Genomic DNA, 15,357 nt, shown 5'->3' with positions numbered 1-15,357 from the left:
ACATTATAATGTTTGGATGAGGATTAGCAAATCAACTTTATCCAAACATTATAATGTAAGCACAGGAAAGAATTTTATTTTTTATTTGAACTTTTGTTAGGTAAGAGACATTTAATATAATTATACAATATTAAGTTATAATGATAAAAAGGGTCGAATTTCATCTACAATTTATGATTTCATTTATATCAAATATATAAAATAAAAGTGTAGATTGAGGATTGAAGATCTAATTTATTGTTTAAATATTTTATACGCTCTGTCTTGCTAATGTTTATCCAACTTAATGTGTGGATAATGTTGAGAAGTTTTACTTTTTTGTAAGCAATTGATCTTAGAATATAACTCAAAACCTCTTAATTCTTACTTCGTATTGTATTAGGGATTACAATCATTTTTAACAGGTATAGAGTAACGAAAATGGTATCCAAAACCTTGGATAGAATATCCCCACATTAATGTCAATGTGCTTCTTTATACAATTATATGTACATAAAAGGTTGCATTTGAATATATGATATTAGACATTCACAAATATGTAAGCGTGAATTTCACAAAAATGTCATACACCCAAAAAATAATCGAGCCAAAATGTTAATAGCAAGGACAACTAGCCCTATATTTAAAATTTAATTACATAGTATGATTAGAGCAAGATAAGCCCTATCTTGTCTTAAGATTTTTATCTTAGGGATGCCCCCAACCTAAGTTACATGATCCAAACATAAACTATGTTCAAGTTGGCATAGCACTTGAAAGTTATACCTATATAAGTTCATAGTATGCAATATTCAATCAAATTTTGGCACGATCCCCACGAAGTGAGTGTTCATAAGAAGAGTTGGTACAATCTTATGGAAAGTTAACCAATGAATACAATATAATCTTTAAGAAACGTTAGCATAGCAAGTTCAATTAGCTAGGGATAAAGTTCGTACAACCTTTAGAAAGCATGATCTAATTCAAGCCAAGTTTATGTATCTAAATTATGATTGCAACTGTGAGGAATTGCCCATTCTGTCTTGTTCACTTTCACAGTTCAGATCGCGTTTTCGATAAATAGTTTTTGTAGGCTAAGGAAGCATTGGCTAATCAAGCTTTCGACATCCCATTTTCAACAGTTTTCGTAGGCTAAGCAAGCATTGGCTAAGGGAGCTTTCGACGAAGTATATTTATACTAATGACTTGGGAAGTGTTGATAACTAAACCTTTTTTTTTTTATTTTTTTTTTGACACAGTTGATAAATAAACTTGAATAGGATGGAGGTTTGCACTGATGTTCAATGCTCATCTAATGCTTTCTCGGTTATTTGTACTACGTGTTCGTAAACAGAAGTAGGTATCAAGTAGCAATGAAAATATGAAATCAAAGAAAACTAATTTCTCATACGAATGTTTATTGTTGTTAGGGATTACAGAGATAACAGTTCAACATAAAACTATAACAATTAAGGTATTAGCCTAATTGCAAACACTGAGCGACTACATACTATCCCTGACCATTTGTAGAGAGCAATGTTCTTGTGGCTTATTCGAACCAATAAAAATAATAGCTCAAAGTAATCGGCCAATACTAATTTGTGTCAGAATGGATTATACTAACTCGACATATAATATAAATACAAGTATACAATTTTTATTATTTACTTAATTTTTTTTTACTATCTAAAATTGAATTTTGTTAATACTGGTGTTATCCTGCTATTCTCACAGGCAAAATACCGATTTTCACAGACTACTAGAATTTTGGCTAACAAAAACTATTTTAATTGAAGAACAGTATTAAGGCCTAAAGCTGACAAATCCTTGCAAAAATAAAAATTCTTTTTCCCAAAAAAATAAAAAAATAAAAAAAAGAAAAGAAGCAAACCTATTTCAAGCTCTTTTTTTTTCACAGAAAAATCAAAGAGTGACAAGGAGTCAAGGACTCTATAAAGAATCTTTTAGCCTTTCAGAACTTCTCATCATAAATTACCAGAGAACTTACAAGTAACATTCTTCACAAGATACAGAAATACGAAACCCTATTACTCTATTAGCATCAATTGTTGCAAACCAACCATCCCCTTCCCCGCTCCCCCCCCCCCCCCTCTCTCTCTCTCTCTCTCTCTCTCTCTTAATTTCGTCATCACCCACTTTTCTGACAAAGCTATCACTATCAATATTGAGATAAAAAATTATTTCATGTAATTAGTACCCCCTCTGTGTTGCATGGAGGTGAGGACAAAACAGATGCACGGAAGAAAGTAACTAACCTAACCTCAACAGCGTAGGCAAAACAGCTTCACATTTCACACAAGATGGTCCAGGCCGAGATCAAGTAATCTCAGACTTCACCAAGGATGAATTTCTATGAACTTGTGATCTATACTTGCTTGTAGAAAAGTACGTAGGCCTGGTCATGTAAAACCTTGCTAGTTGGTACTGGAGTGACAGATGCATCGTCAAATCGTATCCATTGCCCATCAGGATAACAAGCATCAGCTGTATAATGCCCCTTCGAAGGGTCCCTCCCATGATGAGTAATTGTAGCCACAAGTTTATATTTCCTACCCTGTACAATGAAATGCCACAAAAATAAATTCAGATTCAAGCTGGCTTACTCAAATAATGATAATTCATTATCACCAAAATAATGATTCACAAACTCCATTTTGAAGAGATAAGAAAGTGTGCTAACTAGAGAAAGAACGCGGATTATTTTTCTGCAAGCTCTAAAATCTCGAGGGAAAAGATACACAAGGAAAATTTGAATTCCACAAATAGCATTATTTTAACACGAGGAAATCTTAGCATTTCTATAATTCTATCGACTTATAGGAATACATATATTGTTGGATATCTATAAGTATATGATGAATTATCAAATAATGATAATTCATTATCACCAAAATAATGATTCACAAACTCCATTTTGAAGAGATAAGAAAGTGTGCTAACTAGAGAACGAACGCGGATTATTTTTCTGCAAGCTCTAAAATCTCGAGGGAAAAGATACACAAGGAGAATTTGAATTCCACGAATAGCATTATTTTAAAACGAGGAAATCTTAGCATTTCTAAAATTCTATCGACTTATAGGAATACATATATAGTTGGATATCTATAAGTATATGATGTATATACTTGTAGACATTCAACAAAAACTGCATGCTTTCATCCAGTACTAATTAAAAAAAGGATGTTTAACAATGGAAACCTCATAAAATCTACTTATTGGAACTTGAATTGTAGGTTAAATATTGAATTCAAAACTGTGCCGGCAACCCTTGTATATACAGTCAACGTTTATGAATCAGTCTAATGTCAGTTTAGTCAAGGGGTAAGAACTATAGAGCTTCATTATAAACTACTGGCAACAAGCCAACAATATAGTGGTAATTAAGTCCAAGTACTGATAACATTGTTACAATCAATCAAGTGTTTAGGCTATTAACCATTGAAAATTCAAAACTACGTGTTAGTTAGTGTTCAGAATGGTAGATCTCACCAAAGGTGATCATTTTTCAGCCACATTAGGAGTAAATAGGGGAGGGGATCATGTAGGCTAGATAGGTGAGTGGATTAGGGAATTCAAATTAAAGGATAAATTGAGCTTACCTCAGTTGTAGGTGACACAAGGAGTTGTGAGCTTAAAACCAACTCAAGGGGAAAATGAACAGGCTTGTGCAATTTCGTACTCCCTTGACTCCCATAGCTGAAGCGCATCAGGTGCAATATCATAATCTTAGACAGGGTTTGTATTTTGACAGATTTGCTAGCTGTCACCAATCCAGCCTAAACATTACATTGTACATGTAAGCATTTAACCAGTATTTTGCAATATAGATGAAATTACAAAAACAATCTTAAACATGCAATCATATTTCTACCAAAGTTAAATTCCTCAACAAGCCAAATCTTTGCAAACAGCATGCTCAAGCTCAGTATAATCAGGGAATTAGTATCAGTAACTCGTCATAAATAAAATAAAGGGCTGCACAGAGAAAAGTTCACTGGAGCTACTAGTGCTCAAAATAAAGCACCTGCTGCTTCATCCTGACATGAATAATGAAAGCCTCAAAGTTTTAGATCTTATTTCAGTGAATTACATCTTTGAATTTCAAGTCTACGGTTTACTCCATGAAGCTTATAAGGTTCATGCTAGACTTGCCAGAAACTGTCATGTCCATTTTCATATTGCCAGGTCCATTAGGTTGTGTCAATACAGAGCATCAGAGGGATATAGCTATCACACCTTTACACTATTGTCACTCAAAGTCAAAACTCATCCAGACACATTTGATGGCACAGGAAAATTTATTAGAGGCGCTCAATATTTTATAGAGGAATAACAGAGCAAAAAATTGATTGAAAAAGCAAGGTGAAGATGTAAGGGAAAAGATATGATCATTCCCAATTCCACAACAAAACAAAATCTTTGATCTACAAGAGTCTCCTAGGCCCCTAGGGAATTATGATGGTAGTCATACATCTACAAACAATTTGAGGGCATGCGAATTCCAATATTAAATTGCAAAATTTGCCCAAATCTCCCCTTGACTGGCAATAATAAGAATTTTCTGCAGACATGAAATTGGATTTGGCATATTGTATGAACTATAATCATTTATTATAATAAAAGCGAGCTAAGTAAAAAAGTTCCTACAATATGGTCAATCGCACTCTGTACTTCTTTATGCAAGACTTGCTAAAGATACAGAAAATCAGACATCATTAATAATAGAATTATCATTACTAAAACACTGGAGGGTGGCTTATAGGCTATAGCATGTGAATTGCACTAATTGTCAAGATATTTGATTAGAGTGGCATTGCATCAATGGCCTTCAAATATGTTAGGATATAAGAGAGAAACAGAATACCACATTTCAGTAAAATGAAAACACAAGGGATAAAGATCCATACAAAAATCAACAGAACAGAATGAGCATCGAAAACATCATCTGGACAACCCAAATTAAGATCATTAACTTGGTATAAGAAGACAGTTTATGTACCTTCCCAGTGTTTGAAGCTCGGTAACCTTCGAGTGCTTCTTGTGCACAAAACTGGCGAAGTGCATCCTCTATCGTGTGGACAGCCTCAGGAAAAATATCAAGATGAAGCAAGAGATATGGCTGAATTGTAGCAGAGGCTTTGTTTCCTGCTTAGCAGAAACATAGAAATCCATAGTCATTTTTTTTTTCACGACTTAGCCTGCTAAACTCTTCCATGCATCTCAGAGTTGATCCATCAATGCAAAGACAAGATACAATATTCAGAACCTTAACATAAACAATTGCAAGAGAAACCTTTGCAGATGCAGGGTCTACATAAATTATAAAGCTACAAAATCTTTACAGCAGCAATTGCAGCACACTCAATCAATTGGCTACAGCATACAAAAACTGTTAAAAAACACAATTAAAAAGAAAACTATTCCATCAAAAGAGCACTGGTGGCCAAATTTGTATGGACAAGGAAAAATCAAATCAGTGTCAAGGTGAGGAAATTCCCATGCACTAAAAATTGCAAAGGGATCTAGCAACTACAAAATGGTAATCAGTGGTAATCTAGTCTTTGTTCGTTTTACTTCTCCAAATAACCTAATTTCAGATTAACCCAGCAGACCCCAAACACAAGGAACTAATGAAGGACCCAAAGTATAAAAAAAATTACGGAGCAAAAAAAAAGATGGCTACTAAAATTCATCTTCAAACAATCTTTGAAGTAACTGCTTAACCAAATAACCCACTCCATTAAGGCTCAACCTTCTACTCCTTTAAGCAATCAACACAGAGGAAAAAACTCCACAATTGTCCAACCCCAGAATCATGAAAAACAAATACTTCCAAGTAGAAGACCACTTTGACTTTCCAAGAATAGGTATCAGACATAAAATTCCAAATTTCCAATCCTTAAGTTCTAATTAAGTTCGAAGTGACTTTTTTTTCCTTTTTTTTCCCCAAGTTCCAACTAACATCTGCGATTCCAAATTTATTTCAAATATATTCATCACTAATTCTATTCTTTAAGGTGTCCCCACAAACACATCTCTGTACATACAGCTTCAAAATATAATTCTTCCTAAATGTCCAGCAATTTGACATATACATCAGTGCTAATCTGTCTTGCGGAGTTTACCCTTTAACTTTACGCAATACACATGCTCTCCATTTAAGCCACTCGGACTTAATTCCGTTAGCCACATCTCCAACATCTCCACTCCTTTTAAAGATTGATTGACCCAAGATACTTTTACTCTTGACAGCTCATTACCATCTAACGTAATTACATCCTCATTGGACTCCCTAGTACTACAATCAACACTTCATGTAATAGGCTTGGCTCCTAGTTAGTCTAAACCCTCGAGATATTAGCTTCTATCTCCATCACACTAATCTAGCATAACCTCAGCTCATGTCTTGTCCACCACTCCAATATCATCGCAAACATGGTGTCTTGTCCTATATAGACTATGTTAGTTCATCTAACATCATTGTGAACAATGTATGAAAATGGCTCAAGGAGCAGGCACACAAAATAAGACAGCTAGAGAAATTTGCTTACATGTGCCTAATGCACCTCAGGTTCGCCTCTTTGAATGCTAGATGAATTAACATAGTCTATACAGAACAAGAACCTAATTGCCTAGCGCCTTAGGCGCACCTTTTTATACATTGATTGTGAATATAAAAGGTCAAAGTGATGTAGTCCAATTGTGACAGAAAAATCATTTGATACTCACAAGTACTCACATCTTCATAAATATACCCAATTAAGCCAATATTAAATAGGATACCATTTTTGTCATTGCCATCAAAGCACATCTCTTGACACGATGATATTAAATCTCAACAACGCATCGTGACCGCATTGTAAAACCATAACTGTTTTAAGAGCAACAAAAAACAATCTGCATTTCCCAAGAAAGTGATTCCACATCGTGATCACTAGCAAGAAATAAAATCATGCACAACACCTTGTCCACCTAGCCATAAGTGTTCTATAGATCAATGAAATTCATGTTCAAATCCTTTATCCTTGACTCCACGCCCTATAATATTGCATCATTAGCTGAGCAACGCATCTTTGTTCTTCTTGTAAATTGGGATCAAGGTGCTCTTTCAGTCTCTCTCAACATTTGGCCACATACTTTCTATAAATTCGTTCTATTCGAAGCCTTCTCTACCTCAAATTCTGTATTCTCCACACATCAACCCAATCGACTAATTTCATGATCCACAATACAGATGTTTAACATCACTTGACTTCCTTTAAACAGATTGTCATCTATAATTGATCTCCTTTGGATTAGAATCCTAAGATTTATACCCATCATAAACTTTACCAGATGAAGATCCTTTATTAAACATTTGTCTTTTCAAAGATATCGTATAGATATGTTTTCTCCTTCCCTTTAGCCCATTTTATTATAAACCTCTTGATGTAGACCCTTGTCTTTGTCTCTCAAACAACTTATTTGCCTTAACATTACTTTCTTTATAATTGACAAGGTTCTCATCATTTCTACAATATCCTAACCCCATATAGGATTTCAATTTCTTCTTAATTACTAGATTTAGATCCTCACTCCGCTAACGCTTTCCCAATTGACTCTCCCGAAACCTAATTTGCTACTACAATGAAAACATTGGCATACCTTCTTTTACACTCCAACATCTTATTCTTGCCTTCCCTTGACTTCTCGTTCTTTTTAAACTTGCTTTCAAATGAACATATAAAATAGGAGCCTATAATGGCAGCTACCCTCTCCTTGAATGATCTATAAGCAAAGACATCTATGTCTATCCATGCTCTTTGCAGAAAGCAAATATATTTGGGTATTAAAAAAAAAAAGACACATAAATAAATAGGGGGGAGCAACAAAAAATAATTAAATATATACGCCAACGACCCCATGCAAAACACTAAAGAAGAAAAGCTAAGATCTTAATGCATGAATGTGACCAAGTCATATCATACCCTTTGCCTTCACAACACTCTTCAATTGTCCGCCAAAAATTGCACTTAGTTCTGATGGAACAAAGCTTTGAGTTCTTGTCACTGCAGACTTATTTTTAGGACCAACAGTTTCCCATTCATCATCTTCTGATGATGATACCAGTAAAGACTTCCGTGCAGCCATGCCAGAATTTTGCCCACCAAGCTTAAGTAGTTCATCATGCATTTGGTCCATGACAAAGCTCAAAAACTCTTGAGCATCTTCTTGCCTGTATGAAAAGAGCTCATTAATACGGTGCTTCCAACTAATTGAAATCACAATCATGGCTACAAACTATTCTCAACAAGAAACAAAAGGTAAACAAAGACTCATTGCCAAGCCCAAAAGGAGGAAAAATGATCTCTAATAGCTTCACTATCAGAGCCTACAATCCTTGAATCTAATCAACAAGAAAACAGGAAAACCAAATACTTCCTCCATATTTTTAATATTGCACCATAAGAGTTGGACACAAATTTTTTGGTAGTGGGAAAAAGAAAGAGAGAGAGAGGTAAAAATACAAAATTGTCCATGTGATTGAAACATAAACTAAATAATCAAGGGTTTAAAGGTAAGGGTATATAGGGTAAAAATACAAATTTGTCCATCTGAACACAAATTTTTTTTTTTCCCCTAAAATGGATATGGTGCAATATTTGTGAAACTTCCGTAAAAGGCAAGTGGTGCAATATTTTAAAAAACAGATGAAGTAGATAAAACCTATTTCTATTGTATCTCTTTTTTCAACACAGAAGTTGCCTTCTAGACAAAAGAAAAGCAACATGCAGCTATAGCAATTAGCAATAATAAAATTAAAGAAAGAATGAATTTAAATTTCCTTGAGGCATAAGCACTTTTGATTTATGTAGCCGACCTCACTTATGGGATTAAGGCGTTAATTGATTGATTGATTGATAAATAGAGGCATAAGCAAGAAAAAAAAAAAAAACTAGTTTTGAGCCACACGCATGCACATTAAGAAAGCTAGTAGAGGATGGGCCAAAGGGTGGTTAAATATGAGTAAACAAATTGAAAGCAGAGAGTGAAAGGGTAATAATATTCCGTTTAGGAATTTTGAGACAATAATGATTAATGAGATGGATTGAGAAAAGGTAGTCACAAAAAGTTAGATACACTTCAGATGCAAGGGGTGCAGCCATGTTTACTTATCATAAATAAATGGAAGGTAAATTAAGAATGTGGCAAAATAGCACAGGGGAAACAGGAAAGTATACTGCATCGATATCATAATCTGGACAACCAAAATTATGTCCATGACTTCATATATATCCGAGTTATCAATTTTGAAGCAAAACATAAAGTATTCAAGAGAGGTTGAAAAAGAAGAAAACACACCTTGTCCTGCCAGAGAAACCACTTGGCACGTCTGGAGTAAAATTTTTCACCACATCTTCAAACATCGCAGGGCTAAAAGGCCTGCCAGTATCAACAATATTTGGATCTCTTGTCTTTGAACTTGAGCCATGAGGTATGTCAAACTCCGATACAAAATCCACGAATGCGATCAATGTTGGATAATCAACCTAAAATAACACACACAATGTAAACTTTTCAAAATAATATCTAACTTTACAGTTTACATACAAGCAGTTAAAATAATACCTTCGGGATATCACGAGTTCGAAGTTCCTGCAAAAGCTTCAGAAAAGGGGAGCAGGATAAAAGTGCTTGCAAAGTCGCATTAAGGAAACATAAATTCCCAGCATTGATCAAGCCCCTGGGAAGCAAGTCACAAGTGGTAGCTATGCTACCATTAGCAGCTTTTTTCAGGTCATCTTTCAAAGGGACAGACTTTAGTGATGCATCATGAACACCATTAGAATATCTCTCCTTCAACCTAATATCCTGACAACCTTGAGATGAACTTAAGAATTGTTGTGAAGAAACAGTTGCATCATTATTTGTGAGGCATGCAGAAGCTAGATCATGACTTCCACCTTTGATTTGTTTTAGGCCATTAGCCAGTGGGTGAGAATGTTCAGAACTATGGATGCTTCCATTTTCTTTTAAGACGGCTCTAGATACTGGAACAACGTCATTTAAATGCACGGGACCATCAACTTTCTTGACAGAATCAGATGATTTCACAGAAGAAGGTAGCTTAGTTCCAGTTTCACCATTTTCACTGCTCAAGAATGCTCCTGTCACCAAAGACAATGAACCAAACTGGAGTTCTTCTTTGCGTGGAGGTATTTTAGAATTCTCAGATGGTTTATTGTTTATCGACCTTAACTCTTCTTCAGTAAAAGATCCAAACAAAATCATCTGCAGAGCAAATAATAACCATATAAGCAGAATGTTTAAAAATATAACCCAACTCTGCTAGCCCAGAGCAAAATGTGTACTCAAAAGGGAATATCGCTATTCTTATGAAATTAAAAACGTAACAAGAGAGAAAGGCAACATTTATAGCCAAATAAGCATATATTATTTTTACTTAAGATACCGAAAACACTATACACCATTGCTCCCTCAATTGAAGAGAGTAAGTAATGCATAAATACTCCTTCCATCCCAATATGATGTTCTCATTTTTATTTTGCACGATTTCAAGAAGTGCCTTTGACATTAATATCTTAAATTTATTTATTAAAAAATGATTTAAATTTGGAGTTATAAAACTACACATTAACTCGAATCTAACAATATCTCATATGACTATATTTTTTATTTTTTATAAATATTAATGAGAAGTTTGTCAAAGTTTTTAAAGTTTGATCATGAAAAGTCAAAACAGGAGCACCATTTTGGGTCGGAGGGAATAGGTAAAGAAGGTACCAATGGGGGGTATCAGTCATACGCATGTATCACCAAAGGGGAGTTGAGGATAAAACAAAGCTCAAGCCCATAAACTGTATGAAAAAATAAAATGACAAGTATCACTCACATGTGACCAGAAGCTATACCCTCAAGGTTTTTTTCCCACCACATTCGCCCACGAAACCATCTTCCACACTCAGCAACCCTACCTTTCTTTTTTTTTTTTTGGTTGAAATCCTACCTTTCTACATTATCCTTTTCAAAGCTTGAAGAACACCTTTCAGACTTTCACTATACAAGGCTAAACCCACATCATTCCAAACACACCTAACAATAAGTGCCAACCGAAAAGGACTACAGATGACTAACCGACTCAAGATATCGATCAAACATCATTCTAGCATATATACCAAATTAAACAAACAAAACCCTAACAAGTTCATTTACAATCCCACCTTGAGTATCACAATTGTCACCCAATTCCGATTCACAAATTAAAAAAACAAAAACCTTTCAACTTCATTTGAGTTAATAAAGCAATGAGTGGTGAATTTCACTAATACTAAATCAAATAGCAATAAACAATAAAATTATAATAAAAAGTGACAATAAAAAAAAGGCATAAAATAGAAATACCTCAGAATTGTTCATGATGCACAGAAAAAACTGGACTGAATGTACTATGAGTAAGAGAATGGGTAATTAGAATACTATAATAAAGGGTTATAAAAGAAGACATGAAAAAAAGCAGGGAATTTAAGAGAGAGCAAAGAAAAGGGCTTTTAATGGCAGAAATTGGCAACTCGGATTCAACTGATCTTCCAAAAAGTATACGTTGATCATCGACTGCAATTAAAATTTGACGGGTAAAATCAACAAATCAGAAATTTTGAACAAAACCCAGAAAAAAATGCAAAATTTCGAACTCAAATTCAAGGGTATTGTTTAGTGAAGGATGATAAAGCTTACCAAAGTTCCGGTATTTGCGACGGCTCAGCCGCAGTTCGACTGCGGCGGCGACGGCGGAAGGAGGAGAGGGAAAGTGGGGAGGAGAGAGAGTGAGAGAAAGAGGTGAAAGATCGAAGTGTAAAGGTTGAAGAAGGCTGGAAAAATGAGGAGCCAATGTCGATGTGTTTGCGTGAGAAGGGAGAGTTTATTAGAGGCTTAGGTTTTTTTTTTGAGGGGTTTGGGGGTGAGGGAGGACATGGGGTGAAAGTGTGACCTTTTTTGGTTACCGGTTGTTAAGCCTGTGCGTCGGATAGAATACACAGAAATGTAGTTCGCGATGAGGCTACCGCGGTTGGGTAATTATTGTTACTAAAAACTATCCGGGTATGAGATTAAGGGAAAAAAATAAAAATAAAAATAAAAAAATTGTAGTTCGCAATGAGTAGTAAGAACATGTGAGGAAAAAGAATAAAAATAAAAAAAATTGGAGTTCGCAATGAGTAGTACGAACATGTGATTTAGACTTCCAATATGGTAGTTGATATAGTAAAGAAATCTTGATAATTGTAATTTTGTTGTAAATTGTACTCCGTTTTTGTTATGTAACTCATACTTATCTTGTATTCATATTAGGTATAAGGATTTAATAAATTTCACTTTGTGTATCAAAAGCTATATTTTCTTATCCTAAAATGATAAAAATCTATCCTAATTCCTGATTTATCTAAAATTCTATCCATATTTAATTTAAAATAATATTTTTAAAATATAATAGGTTTATGCAGCGCTCTTCATTTATAAAAACAACTAAAATATCATTGAATATCCATGTTTATTTAAGTTTTGGTGCACTCAATGATAACATTTTTGCTACACAATTTACCTCTCCTCTTACCCCTCCCTTGTCCCTTCCCATGTCTCCCTTAGTAACCCAAATTATTCATCTCTTGCCCTCATTTAACACATTTGAAGTAACTTGCTAGGATATGTCTTGAATCGGTTATCCCCTTTAAACATCTATTACGAATGATATGTTTTGTGAACTACAACTTTCTATTATTGTGTCTATACTGTTTTATGTTTTGGAAGTACTATATAAACTCCTTCAGGATTTAACCTAACCGCCATTTTGTATTGTTTACAACTTAGCTAATATTCTGTAATCTGTACTTTCATCGAGATCAATAATTTTGTTTTTGACTTTCCTTGAACATAACTAGTTAATCGTTAGTGAATCACTTATTATATGTATTTTTGTTTGTTAGTTTCTATAATCTTTCTTGCATTTGTTATGACATAGCTTGTATTTCGGGGTTTTTGTCCCTTGGGAGAGTTACGTCACCAAGACTGGATTCCGGGCGCCTATACCTGCAAAACAGCGGAGACTCCGGTTGGGTGGAGTTCGCCTCCGACGATCAAGTTAGAACGTGTACGAAGAAAGTGAAAAGGTGCGAAAACTAAAGTGAGATCTTCTCGGATTCCGAGGTCAGGGGATTTCTCTGATGTGAGAGAATTGCTAATTAATGAATGTATCTCTCCCCAAAGTGGGGTGAATATCCCTATTTATAGGGTCATTGGTAAGTGTGCCCCTATCTAGGTCATTCTGACCTAGATTTGGGGGCTATGCGTTTTGCGTGTTTTTCTCGGGAATTGGGCTCTGAAGGCCGTCTTTTTCTCCACTAATTGGGAGTGCCACATGTTAGCTAAGGATTGGTTCATTTTGAACCTCTCCTAAGGTGACACGTGTCACTCTTTGATTGGACCACGTATCCTGGGTATTTTTACCCAAAACAGCTTGTAATTAAGTTTTGACTTCCCTTTATAATACTTTTGATAAAATCTTAATATTATTTACAAAGGTCTCCAACTCTTATCACAAAAGAGCTTGATTTCGATCCTCAACCCAAACTTTCGAATCCACTTGTTTATGTTAATTACTAGAGAAGCAACGATGAGATGAGCTAAGTACTAGAAAAGATCCAATACGAATGTTTAATTTGTGTGATTTGAACATATACATTAGTGTTGTCAATTGTAACCCAAGAATGATGAGTCATTTAAGGAGATGCAAAAATTGTAATTAGCAAGTTTTGTGAGATTAATTAATTTATAGTTAACTCTCACTACACCCTTTTCATTTATGTAGTGTAATGCAAAAATGTCGAGGGTTGTAATTGTAATACCCCATATTTTTATACGTATTTTAATTTAAATAAGTATTTCTTAAAGTATTTAAATAATTCGAAATGAATAATTTATGATTTTTATTAATTTAAAAAGAATTATTTTAATTAAAAGTATATTTTTAATTATTTAATAATCTTAAAAATATTTTATTTTATGATTTAAAAATATTGGGGCATATTATTTTATAAAAAGATAATTTTTAAAGGCAATGGTATTTAAGGAAAGTCAAAATACTAGTTTGACTAGGAAAATGATCATTAAAAGTAGTAAAGGAATTTTAAGTAAGAGAGATATTGAGAGGGAGTATAAATACCCATCATATGCCTAAGGTGGAGTGCACCCAAAGGTAACTCTCTCTCTCCTCTTATTTTCTTTTCCTCTTAATTTTTCCCCTTCCCCTTTATTTATTTTATTTTATGTTAATCACCACCACCACACACCACCGCACGGTGGCTGGCTGCCGCCACCACCACAGCCGGCAGTAGCAGCAGCCGTGGGTGGTGGCGCCAGCTACCCCCTTTTCTCCCCTTGTGCGTGTGTGTTATAAAAAAAAACAACTTTCTTTTTGATTTTTAATTTAAATCCACCTTAATTTAATTATTTTTTTGGGTTTTGTGATGATATTAGGATGTTTAATAATAAGTATTTTGTATATTAATTTTCAGATTTTGGTTTTGAATTAAAAAGCCCCAAATTGAAAACCCTAGGTTTCTAAATTAATGTTTATTGATGGAATTTGAGTGTGGGTGATTTAAATTATTAAAATCGGTGTTTTAAAACATAACTACAACAATTTTATAAGTTTTAAATAATACTGGAATTTTTATATATAAGCTATAATTATGTTTCTTGAAAGGATTTTTAATAACCCATTAATTGGGAATAAAAGTAAGGGTTTTAAATAAAATTTCATCTTATTTTAGAGGGTTTATGAGTGATTTAAAGAGAGTATATATTGCTGGAAATTTGTGTGGAAGAGGTATTAATACTTCTTTGTAATTTTGGTTTGTAGGAGACTTTCAAGTCAGTGATTTTATTTAGTCGTGACGATTTTGAGATCATATTCAAGGTACGTTCGTGTACTTAGTAATTATTTGAATATGTAGAAGCATGCTAGCCTTTGTTTAATTAATTCCAAATAGTATCATGATAGGTGATGGTTGGAATTTGTTGATTGGATTGGTGTTGGTGAATGATTTGTGATGTATGAATTATTTGTGGTGAATTGGTGATTGGAATTAATTATGTTGGCATGTTGGATATGAACCACACTTTTATTAATTAAACTAAGTGTTTAATTTGGTTTGGAATATTAAAAAGGAATTTTATTATGGTTCATATAATTTTTATTGATGTTGTAAGCATGGGAATTGAGCTATCAAGTGTCTTAGTACACATGAATGAATTTTATTGCGGTGCTTATATGCACTTAAGGTGTTTTAAACATCGAGGGAT

At 34.1% G+C, this 15,357-nt stretch overlaps 1 protein-coding gene across 1 annotated transcript; it reads right to left on the bottom strand.

Annotated features, from left to right (window-relative positions):
• Window positions 1-1,361: 1,361 nt before the first annotated feature.
• Window positions 1,362-12,307, bottom strand: LOC110709829 (ubiquitin carboxyl-terminal hydrolase 24-like). The gene is made up of 8 exons (XM_021888085.1): window positions 11,737-12,307; window positions 11,404-11,613; window positions 9,610-10,272; window positions 9,343-9,530; window positions 7,968-8,215; window positions 5,000-5,145; window positions 3,600-3,776; window positions 1,362-2,554 (listed from the first exon to the last, which is right to left on the bottom strand). Exons 2-8 carry the CDS (start codon window positions 11,416-11,418, stop codon window positions 2,366-2,368), a joined length of 1,626 nt encoding a protein of 541 aa, XP_021743777.1. The 5' UTR covers window positions 11,419-11,613; window positions 11,737-12,307; the 3' UTR covers window positions 1,362-2,365.
• Between the last annotated feature and the right edge of the window lie 3,050 nt (window positions 12,308-15,357).

Source organism: Chenopodium quinoa, unplaced genomic scaffold (genome assembly GCF_001683475.1).
Source record: "Chenopodium quinoa cultivar QQ74 unplaced genomic scaffold, ASM168347v1, whole genome shotgun sequence".
NCBI lineage: Eukaryota > Viridiplantae > Streptophyta > Magnoliopsida > Caryophyllales > Amaranthaceae > Chenopodium > Chenopodium quinoa.
The sequence above is the reverse complement of the archived record's forward strand: the minus strand, read 5'-3'. Positions and strand labels throughout refer to the sequence as shown.

What these genes read in the sequence shown, in the direction of transcription:
- LOC110709829 (XM_021888085.1), bottom strand. An exon ending in GGTTTCTCTGGCAGGACAAG is followed by an intron (nt 8,216 to 9,342) that starts GTGTGTTTTCTT and finishes CTTTTCATACAG; the next exon opens with GCAAGAAGATGCTCAAGAGT. An exon ending in GAGCTTCAAACACTGGGAAG is followed by an intron (nt 3,777 to 4,999) that starts GTACATAAACTG and finishes TGTAATGTTTAG; the next exon opens with GCTGGATTGGTGACAGCTAG.